This window comes from Heptranchias perlo, chromosome 11, assembly GCF_035084215.1.
Source record: "Heptranchias perlo isolate sHepPer1 chromosome 11, sHepPer1.hap1, whole genome shotgun sequence".
Taxonomy (NCBI): Eukaryota; Metazoa; Chordata; class Chondrichthyes; order Hexanchiformes; family Hexanchidae; genus Heptranchias; species Heptranchias perlo.
Genome location: NC_090335.1, coordinates 76,951,307 through 76,964,613, shown reverse-complemented (window position 1 = coordinate 76,964,613; position 13,307 = coordinate 76,951,307). Strand labels below are relative to the sequence as shown.

Here is a 13,307-nt window from a genome sequence, read left to right as displayed (position 1 = left end):
CTCCAGACACTGTGCCGTCCAGTAACCCTGCGCTCTTTCTCCAGACACTGTGCCGTCCAGTAACCCTGCGCTCTTTCTCCAGACAATGTGCTGTCCAGTAACCCTGCGCTCTTTCTCCAGACACTCTGCTGACCAGTAACCCTGCGCTCTTTCCCCAGACTCTGTACTGACCAGTAACCCTGCGCTCTTTCCCCAGACACTGTGCTGACCAGTAACCCTGCGCTCTTTCCCCAGACTCTGTACTGACCTGTAACCCTGCGCTCTTTCCCCAGACTCTGTACTGACCAGTAACCCTGCGCTCTTTCCCCAGACTCTGTACTGACCAGTAACCCTGCGCTCTTTCCCCAGACAATGTGCTGACCAGTAACCCTGCGCTCTTTCTCCAGACGCTGTGCTGTCCAGTAACCCTGCGCTCTTTCTCCAGACGCTGTGCTGACCAGTAACCCTGCGCTCTTTCTCCAGACACTGTGCCGTCCAGTAACCCTGCGCTCTTTCTCCAGACGCTGTGCTGACCAGTAACCCTGCGCTCTTTCTCCAGACGCTGTGCTGACCAGTAACCCTGCGCTCTTTCTCCAGACACTGTGCCGTCCAGTAACCCTGCGCTCTTTCTCCAGACGCTGTGCTGACCAGTCACCCTGCGCTCTTTCTCCAGACGCTCTGCTGTCCAGTAACCCTGCACTCTTTCCCCAGACTCTGTACTGACCAGTAACCCTGCGCTCTTTCTCCAGACGCTCTGCTGTCCAGTAACCCTGCACTCTTTCCCCAGACTCTGTACTGACCAGTAACCCTGCGCTCTTTCCCCAGACACTGTGCTGACCAGTAACCCTGCACTCTTTCCCCAGACTCTGTACTGACCAGTAACCCTGCGCTCTTTCCCCAGACACTGTGCTGACCAGTAACCCTGCGCTCTTTCTCCAGACGCTGTGCTGACCAGTAACCCTGCACTCTTTCCCCAGACGCTGTGCTGACCAGTAACCCTGCGCTCTTTCCCCAGACGCTGTGCTGACCAGTAACCCTGCACTCTTTCCCCAGACGCTGTGCTGACCAGTAACCCTGCGCTCTTTCCCCAGACGCTGTACGATGTAAAAGCTGAAATCTTCCCGCCCCTCGGAGCTGAGATGTGTAAAATGGGGACTCTGTGCAATCTGGAAGTGTCGATCGTGCGACTCTCTGACCTCACAGAAGTGGATAAAGATGAAGCCTTGGCGGAATGCGACGGGTATTGTACAACGAGACTGATGTATGAAGGTATGGCTGCTTGTCGTGGCCCAGCCCCTCACCCTCGGCTAATGGCTGGAATTCCACTTGAAGTTGTGTTCCCATTTTAACCGACAAGCTTCAGTGCAAATGAACAGCCAGTTGTCGTGGTGCATATAGGTACCAACGATATAGGTAAAAAACGGGATGAGGTCCTACAAGCTGAATTTAGGGAGTTCGGAGTTAAACTAAAAAGTAGGACCTCAAAGGTAGTAATCTCAGGATTGCTACCAGTGCCACGGGCTAGTCAGAGTAGGAATGACAGGATAGATAGGATGAATACGTGGCTTGAGAGATGGTGCAAGAGGGAGGGATTCAAATTCCTGGGCCATTGGAACCGGTTCTGGGGGAGGTGGGACCAGTACAAATTGGACGGTCTGCATCTGGGCAGGACTGGAACCAATGTCCGAGGGGGAGTGTTTGCTAGTGCTGTTGGGGAGGGTTTAAACTAATGTGGCAGGGGGATGGGAACCGATGCAGGAAGTCAGCAGGAAGTAAAGTGGTGACAGAAACAAAAGGCAGTAAGGGAGAGTGTACAAAACATGACCGGACAGATGGTCTGAGAAAGCAGGGCAAAGACCAAGGGAAGTCTCGATTAAACTGCATTTATTTCAATGCAAGAAGTCTGATGGGCAAGGCAGATGAACTCAGGGCATGGATGGGTACATGGGACTGGGATGTTATAGCTATTACTGAAACATGGATAAGGGAGGGGAATGACTGGCAGCTCAATGTTCCAGGGTACAGATGCTATAGGAAAGATAGAGCAGGAGGTAAGAGAGGAGGGGGAGTTGCGTTCTTGATTAGGGAGAACATCACGGCAGTAGTGAGAGGGGATATATCCGAGGGTTCGCCCACTGAGTCTATATGGGTAGAACTGAAAAATAAGAAGGGAGAGATCACTTTGGTAGGATTGTACGACAGACCCCCAAATAGTCAACGGGAAATTGAGGAGCAAATATGTAAGGAGATTACAGACAGCTGCAAGAAAAATAGGGTGGTAATAGTAGGGGACTTTAACTTTCCCAACATTGACTGGGACAGCCATAGCATTAGGGGCTTGGATGGAGAGAAATTTGTTGAGTGTATTCAGGAGGAATTTCTCATTCAGTATGTGGATGGCCCGACTAGAGAGGGGGCAAAACTTGACCTCCTCTTGGGAAATAAGGAAGGGCAGGTGACAGAAGTGTTAGTGAGGGATCACTTTGGGACCAGTGATCATAATTCCATTAGTTTTAAGATAGCTATGGAGAAGGATAGGTCTGGCCCAAAAGTTAAAATTCTAAATTGTGGAAAGGCCAATTTTGATGGTATTAGACAGGAACTTTCAGAAGTTGATTGGGAGAGTCAGTTGGCAGGCAAAGGGACGTCTGGTAAGTGGGAGGCTTTCAAAAGTGTGTTAACCAGGGTTCAGGGTAAGCACATTCCTTATAAAGTGAAGGGCAAGGCTGGTAGAAGTAGGGAACCTTGGATGACTCGGGAGATTGAGGCCCCAGTCAAAAAGAAGAAGGAGGCATATGACATGCATAGACAGCTGGGATCAAGTGGATCCCTTGAAGAGTATAGAGATTGCCGGAGTAGAGTTAAGAGAGAAATCAGGAGGGCAAAAAGGGGACATGAGATTGCTTTGGCAGATAAGGCAAAGGAGAATCCAAAGAGCTTCTACAAATACATAAAAGGCAAAAGAGTAACTAGGGAGAGAGTAGGGCCTCTTAAGGATCAACAAGGTCATCTATGTGCGGAACCACAAGAGATGGGTGAGATCCTAAATGAATATTTCACATCGGTATTTACGGTTGAGAAAGGCATGGATGTTAGGGAACTTGGGGAAATAAATAGTGATGTCTTGAGGAGTGTACATATTACAGAGAGGGAGGTGCTGGAAGTTTTAACGCGCATCAAGGTAGATAAATCTCCGGGACCTGATGAAATGTATCCCAGGACGTTATGGGAGGTTAGGGAGGAAATTGCGGGTCCCCTAGCAGAGATATTTGAATCATCCACCGCTACAGGTGAGGTGCCTGAAGATTGGAGGGTAGCAAATGTTGTGCCTTTGTTTAAGAAGGGCGGCAGGGAAAAGCCTGGGAACTACAGACCGGTCCGGTGAGCCTGACATCTGTAGTGGGTAAGTTGTTAGAGGGTATTCTGAGAGACAGGATCTACAGGCATTTGGAGAGGCAGGGACTGATTAGGAACAGTCAGCATGGTTTTGTGAGTGGAAAATCATGTCTCACGAATTTGATTGAGTTTTTTGAAGGGGTAACCAAGAAGATGGATGAGGGCTGTGCAGTGGACGTGGTCTACATGGACTTTAGCAAAGCCTTTGAGAAGGTACCGCATGGTAGGTTGTTACATAAGGTTAAATCTCACGGGATCCAAGGTGAGGTAGCCAATTGGATACAAAATTGGCTTGACGACAGAAGACAGAGGGTGGTTGTAGAGGGTTGTGTTTCAAACTGGAGGCCTGTGACCAGCGGTGTGCCTCAGGGATCGGTGCTGGGTCCGCTGTTATTTGTTATTTATATTAATGATTTGGATGAGAATTTAGGAGGCATGGTTAGTAAGTTTGCAGATGACACCAAGATTGGTGGCATTGTGGACAGTGAAGAAGGTTATCTAGGATTGCAACGGGATCTTGATAAATTGGGCCAGTGGGCCGATGAATGGCAGATGGAGTTTAATTTAGATAAATGTGAGGTGATGCATTTTGGTAGATCGAATCGGGCCGGGACCTACTCCGTTAATGGTAGGACGTTGGGGAGAGTTATAGAACAAAGAGATCGAGGAGTACAGGTTCATAGCTCCTTGAAAGTGGAGTCACAGGTGGATAGGGTGGTGAAGAAGGCATTCAGCATGCTTGGTTTCATTGGTCAGAACATTGAATACAGGAGTTGGGATGTCTTGTTGAAGTTGTACAAGACATTAGTAAGGCCACACTTGGAATACTGTGTACAGTTCTGGTCACCCTATTATAGAAGGGATATTATTAAACTAGAAAGAGTGCAGAAAAGATTTACTAGGATGCTACCGGGACTTGATGGATTGACTTATCGGGAGAGGTTGGATGGACTGAGACTTTTTTCCCTGGAGAGTAGGAGCTTTAGGGGTGATCTTATAGAAGTCTATAAAATAATGAGGGTCATAGATAAGGTAGATAGTCAAAATTTTTTCCCAAAGGTTGGGGAGTCTATAACGAGGGGGCATAGATTTAAGGTGAGAGGGGAGAGATACAAAAGGGTCCAGAGGGGCAATTTTTTCACTCAAAGGGTGGTGAGTGTCTGGAACGAGCTGCCAGAGGCAGTAGTAGAGGCGGGTACAATTTTGTCTTTTAAAAAGCATTTGGACAGTTACATGGGTAAGATGGGCATAGAGGGATATGGGCCAAGTGCAGGCAATTGGGACTAGCTTAATGGTATAAACTGGGCGACATGGACATGTTGGGCCGAAGGGCCTGTTTCCATGTTGTAAACTTCTATGATTCTATAATTCTAAATGCACATTGATTACCCACGGTCATTGAGTCCAGTTAGTGTCAAAATGATTGGATAATTCCAGACCTTGGGCTGTGCATGTTTAATTCATGTTTACAGTTTTGTTACCCTCTAACTTTTCTTATAACTCCCCCCTAGCCTTCCAGAGGGAGTGTTTGATGGGACAGTGTAGAGGGAGCTTTACTCTGTATCTAACCCGTGCTGTACCTGCCCTGGGAGTGTTTGATGGGACAGTGTAGAGGGAGCTTTACTCTGTATCTAACCCGTGCTGTACCTGCCCTGGGAGTGTTTGATGGGACAGTGTGGAGGGAGCTTTACTCTGTATCTAACCCGTGCTGTACCTGCCCTGGGAGTGTTTGATGGGACAGTGTGGAGGGAGCTTTACTCTGTATCTAACCCGTGCTGTACCTGCCCTGGGAGTGTTTGATGGGACAGTGTGGAGGGAGCTTTACTCTGTATCTAACCCGTGCTGTACCTGCCCTGGGAGTGTTTGATGGGACAGTGTAGAGGGAGCTTTACTCTGTATCTAACCCGTGCTGTACCTGCCCTGGGAGTGTTTGATGGGACAGTGTAGAGGGAGCTTTACTCTGTATCTAACCCGTGCTGTACCTGCCCTGGGAGTGTTTGATGGGACAGTGTGGAGGGAGCTTTACTCTGTATCTAACCCGTGCTGTACCTGCCCTGGGAGTGTTTGATGGGACAGTGTAGAGGGAGCTTTACTCTGTATCTAACCCGTGCTGTACCTGCCCTGGGAGTGTTTGATGGGACAGTGTAGAGGGAGCTTTACTCTGTATCTAACCCTGTACCTGCCCTGGGAGTGTTTGGTGGGACAGTGTGGAGGGAGCTTTACTCTGTATCTAACCCGTGCTGTACCTGCCCTGGGAGTGTTTGATGGGACAGTGTAGAGGGAGCTTTACTCTGTATCTAACCCTGTACCTGCCCTGGGAGTGTTTGGTGGGACAGTGTAGAGGGAGCTTTACTCTGTATCTAACCCTGTACCTGCCCTGGGAGTGTTTGATGGGACAGTGTGGAGGGAGCTTTACTCTGTATCTAACCCATGCTGTACCTGCCCTGGGAGTGTTTGATGGGACAGTGTAGAGGGAGCTTTACTCTGTATCTAACCCGTGCTGTACCTGCCCTGGGAGTGTTTGATGGGACAGTGTAGAGGGAGCTTTACTCTGTATCTAACCCGTGCTGTACCTGCCCTGGGAGTGTTTGATGGGACAGTGTAGAGGGAGCTTTACTCTGTATCTAACCCTGTACCTGCCCTGGGAGTGTTTGATGGGACAGTGTGGAGGGAGCTTTACTCTGTATCTAACCCATGCTGTACCTGCCCTGGGAGTGTTTGATGGGACAGTGTAGAGGGAGCTTTACTCTGTATCTAATCCGTGCTGTACCTGCCCTGGGAGTGTTTGATGGGACAGTGTAGAGGGAGCTTTACTCTGTATCTAATCCGTGCTGTACCTGCCCTGGGAGTGTTTGATGGGACAGTGTAGAGGGAGCTTTACTCTGTATCTAATCCGTGCTGTACCTGCCCTGGGAGTGTTTGATGGGACAGTGTAGAGGGAGCTTTACTCTGTATCTAACCCATGCTGTACCTGCCCTGGGAGTGTTTGATGGGACAGTGTAGAGGGAGCTTTACTCTGTATCTAACCTGTGCTGTACCTGCCCTGGGAGTGTTTGATGGGACGGTGTAGAGGGAGCTTTACTCTGTATCTAATCCGTGCTGTACCTGCCCTGGGAGTGTTTGATGGGACAGTGTGGAGGGAGCTTTACACCATTTAATCCATGCTTCACACTGGCACAGGATACTTGAAGTGGAACACTCTTCTTTCCCTGACACTGATGTCACTTAGTGTACAGCAGAAATATTGTTTAAAATATTATCTTGAAAAAGACTGTGCAGATTCCGGGTCCCCCAGTCCCAGCTGTGTTAATCTCGCCAGTTCTGTGGAGGTTTAAAATGGTCTGTTTTCTCTTTGCAGTTGTTGACAACAGCAGCAACTGGGCCGTGTGTGGCAAGAGTTCAGGGGTCATCTCCATGCCCGTCGCTGCCCGGGCTACTCACAAAGTCCACATGGAAGTGATGCCCCTTTTCGCCGGATTCCTCCCGTTCCCTGACGTCAAACTCTTCAAATACCTTCCCTTCCAGCCATGTCACTCCGGGCAGACGGACACCGGTAAGAGACCGATCAAACTACTGAAAGCCTTTGACCAGGTTCCACACAGGACGCCACTGGAGAGGATGAAGGGGTTTGGAACTAGGGGGATGTTAACAAATTGGATTCAACACTGGTTCAAAGGGAGGAAGCAGAGAGCAGGAGATAAGGGCAGTATTTCAGAGTGGGTGGATGTGGGTAACTGTGTCCCACAGGGTTCAGTTCTGGGACTGCTTCTGTTCACTGTACATCAATGATTTGGATATAGGGTTAGAGGGGGTGGTGTCTAAATTTGCAGGCAATACTAAAATAGGAGGCAGAATAAATAATTTTGAAGACCAAAGGAAGCTGCAAGGAGATATTGATAAGATGGTGAGTTGGGAAATAATTGGCAGATGGAATTCAGTGTCAGTAAATGTGAGGTGGTACATTTTGGCGAAAATTAAAGTAATAATTATACTTTGGGGGGCAGCTGGATGATGTGGAAGAGCAGAGGGATTTAGGGGTTCAGGGTCACAAGAACTTAAAAACAGCACCTCAAGTGGTTAAGGCCATAAAAAATAGCTAATGGAATACTGGGTTTTATGGCAAGAGGTATAGAATATAAAGGTCAAGATGTAATGGAGAATCTATATTAAACCTTAGTAAGACTACTAGTGTGAAGTACAGTGTGAAGTTTTGGGCTCCACACAATAGGAAGGATATTGAGGCAATATTGAGAGAGGACAGCGCAGATTGACCAGGATACTGCCTGGTTTGAGGAAATACAAATACAAAGACTTGGAAAGAAAAAACAGGCTTGTTTTCATTCGAGGAGATAACGGGGTGATTTGTTGGAGGTGTTTAAAATGATGAAAGGGATAGGACAGCAGATAGAAACAGACTGTTTCCTGTGGTCGAGGGTAATCGTGTTAAGGGTAAGAAATAGTTACCTTTCTAATATGGGATTGTGAGTGCAGCTTTCAGCTGGGTCATCAAGTTCTGACCCAGAGACAATCATACAATATCCACGTACATACAGTATCACGTTAAAAAAAAAAAAATCACTTATTTATTTGACTCAATGAATATATTGATTATTTATTTCTTTGGTATGAATATCACAATTATACTTCAACACTCAGTCAACAATTTTGACAGTAATAAAAAAAATACAATTATAAATTACAACAATAAATGTAAGATTCAAGGCAGAAGATTTAGGAGAGAGAGCAGGAGAATTTTTATACAGAGGGGTGTGAGGCTGTGGAATTCACGACCAGAGTCAGTGACTGAAGCAGAGACCATGTTAACATTTCAGAACAGGTTCGATAGGCGGGTGAAGGAGAGGGGGATAAAGGGATATGGGAACAGAGTGGGCACATGGGATTAGGATACTGCTGTCATCAAAATTTCCAAAACTTGGAAGTGTAATGAACAGTGAGGAGGATAGTGATAGACTTCAAGAGGACATAGACAGGCTGGTGGAATGGGCGGACACGTGGCAGATGAAATTTAACGCAGAGAAGTGCGGAGTGATACATTTTGGCAGGAAGAACGAGGCGAGGCAATATAAACTAAAGGGTACAATTCTAAAGGGGGTGCAGGAACAGAGAGATCGGGGGGTATATGTGCACAAATCTTTGAAGGTGGCAGGACAGGTTGAGAAAGCGGTTTAAAAAGCATACGGGACCCTGGGCTTTATAAATAGAAGCATAGAGTACAAAAGCAAAGAAGTTATGTTGCACCTTTATAAAACACTGGTTTGGCCTCAGCTGGAGTATTGTGTCCAATTCTGAGCACCGTACTTTGGGAAAGATGTGAAGGCCTTGGAGAGGGTGCAGAAGAGATTTACTAGAATGATTCCAAGGATGAGGGACTTCAGTTATGTGGATAGACTGGAGAAGCTGGGGTTGTTCTCCTTAGAGCAGAGAAGGTTGAGAGGAGATTTGATAGAGGTGTTCAAAATCATGACTGGTTTAGATAAAGTAAATAAAGAGAAAAATGTTCCCATTGCTGGAAGGGTCGAGAACCAGAGGGCACAGATTTAAGGTGATTGGCAAAAGAACCAAAGGCGACATGAGGAAAAACTTACTTATGCAGCGAGTAGTTATGATCTGGAATGTGCTGCCTGAAAGGGTGGTGGAAGGCAGATTCAATCGTGGCTTTCAAAAAGGAATGGGACAAATACTCGAAGGGAAAAAATTTGCAGGGCTACGGCGAAAGAGCGGGGGAATGGGACTAACGGGATTGCATTTACAAAGAGCTGGCACGGGTTCGATGAGCCGAATGGCCTCCTCCTGTACGGAAACCATTCTATGATTCCATGTGTGGAGAATAAACACCAACACAGACTGGTTGGGCTGACTGGCCTGTTTCCGTGTTGTAATTTCTATGTAATAGAAATCCTGGGTTTGGATAGGGGCCCCCTCCCCCTGGGGATATCCCAGGTTTGGAGAGGGGACTAAGGAGGGAAACTGGACTAGTGGCTAGGATCCAGTACCTCAGGGACAGGGCACAGAGACTGGCAGTACTGGCAGTGGAGAAAAGGCGGCAGAGGGGGGACATCTGAGCTTTCAGGGCTGTCGAACCAGGGGTCACTGACCCCTGATCAGGTAGTGACCGTGAACAGACAGGTTCACAGGGTAGGGAATTTGTGGAACAGACGGTCCAGGGAGAGAGCAGGTATAAATAGTCAACAAAGTGCCTTGCTTCACTACCGTGTTAGGTACAGGTCTGTCACTGTATAACACTGGGGTACAGTACTGGTGGGTACAGGTCTGTCACTGTATAACACTGGGGTACAGTACTGGTGGGTACAGGTCTGTCACTGTATAACACTGGGGTACAGTACAGGGGGGTACAGGTCTGTCACTGTATAACACTGGGGTACAGTACTGGTGGGTACAGGTCCGTCACTGTATAACACTGGGGTACAGTACAGGGGGGTACAGGTCTGTCTCTGTATAACACTGGGGTACAGTACAGGGGGGTACAGGTCCGTCACTGTATAACACTGGGGTACAGTACTGGTGGGTACAGGTCTGTCACTGTATAACACTGGGGTACAGGTCTGTCACTGTATAACACTGGGGTACAGTACTGGTGGGTACAGGTCTGTCACTGTATAACACTGGGGTACAGTACTGGTGGGTACAGGTCTGTCACTGTGTAACACGGGTACAGTACTGGTGGGTACAGGTCTGTCACTGTATAACACTGGGGTACAGTACTGGTGGGTACAGGTCTGTCACTGTATAACACTGGGGTACAGTACTGGTGGGTACAGGTCTATCACTGTATAACAGGTACAGTACTGGTGGGTACAGGTCTGTCACTGTATAACAGGTACAGTACTGGTGGGTACAGGTCTGTCACTGTATAACACTGGGGTACAGTACTGGTGGGTACAGGTCTGTCTCTGTATAACACGGGTACAGTACTGGTGGGTACAGGTCTGTCACTGTATAACACTGGGGTACAGTACTGGTGGGTACAGGTCTGTCACTGTATAACACTGGGGTACAGTACTGGTGGGTACAGGTCTGTCACTGTATAACACTGGGGTACAGTACTGGTGGGTACAGGTCTGTCACTGTGTAACACGGGTACAGTACTGGTGGGTACAGGTCTGTCACTGTATAACCCTGGGGTACAGTACTGGTGGGTACAGGTCTGTCACTGTATAACAGGTACAGTACTGGTGGGTACAGGTCTGTCACTGTATAACAGGTACAGTACTGGTGGGTACAGGTCTGTCACTGTATAACACTGGGGTACAGTACTGGTGGGTACAGGTCTGTCTCTGTATAACACGGGTACAGTACTGGTGGGTACAGGTCTGTCACTGTATAACACTGGGGTACAGTACTGGTGGGTACAGGTCTCTCTGTATAACACTGGGGTACAGTACTGGTGGGTACAGGTCTGTCACTGTATAACACGGGTACAGTACTGGTGGGTACAGGTCTGTCACTGTATAACACTGGGGTACAGTACTGGTGGGTACAGGTCTCTCTGTATAACACTGGGGTACAGTACTGGTGGGTACAGGTCTGTCACTGTATAACACTGGGGTACAGTACTGGTGGGTACAGGTCTGTCCCTGTATAACACTGGGGTGCAGTACTGGTGGGTACAGGTCTGTCATTGTATAACACTGGGGTACAGTACTGGTGGGTACAGGTCTGTCACTGTATAACACTGGGGTACAGTACTGGTGGGTACAGGTCTGTCACTGTATAACACTGGTACAGTACTGGTGGGTACAGGTCTGTCACTGTATAACACTGGGGTACAGTACTGGTGGGTACAGGTCTGTCTCTGTATAACACTGGTACAGTACTGGTGGGTACAGGTCTGTCTCTGTATAACACTGGGGTACAGTACTGGTGGGTACAGGTCTGTCACTGTATAACACGGGTACAGTACTGGTGGGTACAGGTCTGTCACTGTATAACACTGGTGTACAGTACTGGTGGGTACAGGTGTGTCACTGTATAACACTGGGGTACAGTACTGGTGGGTACAGGTCTGTCACTGTATAACCCTGGGGTACAGTACTGGTGGGTACAGGTCTGTCACTGTATAACATTGGGGTACAGTACTGGTGGGTACAGGTCTGTCACTGTATAACACTGGGGTACAGTACTGGTGGGTACAGGTCTGTCACTGTATAACACTGGGGTACAGTACTGGTGGGGACAGGTGTGTCACTGTATAACACTGAGGTGTTTTCTGTGGTGTGTTTGTCCTTATCCATTGGCACTGCCAGTAGTAATCAGTGTTTAATTTTGTTGCTGCCCTGTGCAGACAGTTGGATGGAGAACGACACCCTGTCCTTGGACAAGAATCTCGATGACCAGTTGGAGAGCAGCAGTTTGCGGAGCCGGGGCAGCACCCACTCCTCGGGCAGCAGCGAGCACAAGGGCGTGCCGATGCCACGCTTGTTACCGTTCTCCACCGGTCAGGTCTTCAACACCAGCGCCAGCATGCAGATCCTCGTCGTTCCGAGCCAGGACGACCACATGCTGGAGGTTAACGTGACGTGACGGCGCTCTGTGACGTGACGTGACGGCGCTCTGTGACGTGACGTGACGGCGCTCTGTGACGTGACGTGACGGCGCTCTGTGACGTTACCGGATGCTCTGTAAATGTTACTGTACAGTGATCTGATGTAGGAAATGGTGTTGTAATATTATGTACCGTCTTCGTATAAACGCCAAAAAATTAGTGATTTTTTTTTAAATGAAAAAGAAATGAACTGATTTGGTGTAAAAGTCACATTTTAATAGCAAGCTTAACACCCAGAACAGACGGGAGCCTTACACCCCCCCCCCTCCCTCCTCCCCCACCCCCCCACAGACCCAACAACATCTGCACTGTCTCAAGGGCACCAGCCATCCAGATCCTGACATTCAGGGACTGTTAGTGACTGTGGACCCCGCTCTGCACAATGCCAGCTCCCGATTTCCGATTCGTCCCTGGGTGAAGCTTCAGCTCGCACACCTGGGGTGGAACGGGCGGAGGCGGCCACTCCTAACAGGGTGCTCCCCCACTGAACGCACTCTTGTTCGAGTTGTTTTCTGCTCCTCGCCCCCTTCCCCGTTTGCTTTTTACTGAAATGATTTCAGACTCCGACTGTGGTCTAAACGAATAAATCTTTATTTATTTACATCATCCTTAATTTTTCATCCATGTTTAATTATATAAATATAAATATATCTATATATATATATATATATATAAAGTAATATAAAATTTTTAAGCTTGATTTGGAGTGGGGGATGGGACTGCTCACTATCAGACACCGGGAGATCTCAATGACTGCTGGTTGACCAGGAATCTGACACACTCCCACAGCTCAGTTTGGACTCATTCGTATTTCGAGAAGCAGTGGGCCCCACAGACCTAGGGGCTTTGTAAATAGCTGTCAGTCTGGTCAGAGGGGGCACCAGACCATCTCACTGCCAAACCCAGGGGGTCAGCAGAAATTAGCTTTCAATATTCACAATGAATGAAGTGATAAATCTCACAGCTTGTCACCCCTGTAAATTTCATCCTTTCATTAATCATTAGAGTACAAGTCAAATGATGGATGTTGAGTGAACTGTAAGCATTATATACATTATAAAAATCTACATCCTCAACACCTTGCATGCAATGGCCGACTCATGTCTTTATTTAACCTTTTACTCAATAATTGCTCTGAGAGGGAGCAAGAATTCTCATTCAGAGAAAATCACCACTGTTGGTGAAGGCAATTAGAACACAATTTCTCCTAGCTTCGGAACGGATTAGATACAGAGTAAAGCTCCCTCCACATTGTCCCGTCAAACACTCCCAGGGCAGGTACAGCACGGGTTAGATACAGAGTAAAGCTCCCTCCACATTGTCCCGTCAAACACTCCCAGGGCAGGTA

At 47.9% G+C, this 13,307-nt stretch overlaps 1 protein-coding gene across 1 annotated transcript in view; it reads left to right on the top strand.

Moving 5' to 3' along the window:
• The window catches only part of trappc10 (trafficking protein particle complex subunit 10), a 94,806-nt gene extending 81,757 nt beyond the window's left edge, over positions 1 to 13,049 (top strand). The window contains exons 21-23 of the mRNA XM_067993409.1: positions 1,071 to 1,248; positions 6,734 to 6,928; positions 11,699 to 13,049. Coding sequence (XP_067849510.1) covers positions 1,071 to 1,248; positions 6,734 to 6,928; positions 11,699 to 11,937 — 612 coding nt within the window. The 3' untranslated portion in view covers positions 11,938 to 13,049. The remainder of the gene's footprint in view (positions 1 to 1,070; positions 1,249 to 6,733; positions 6,929 to 11,698) is intronic.
• Positions 13,050 to 13,307: the final 258 nt, after the last annotated feature.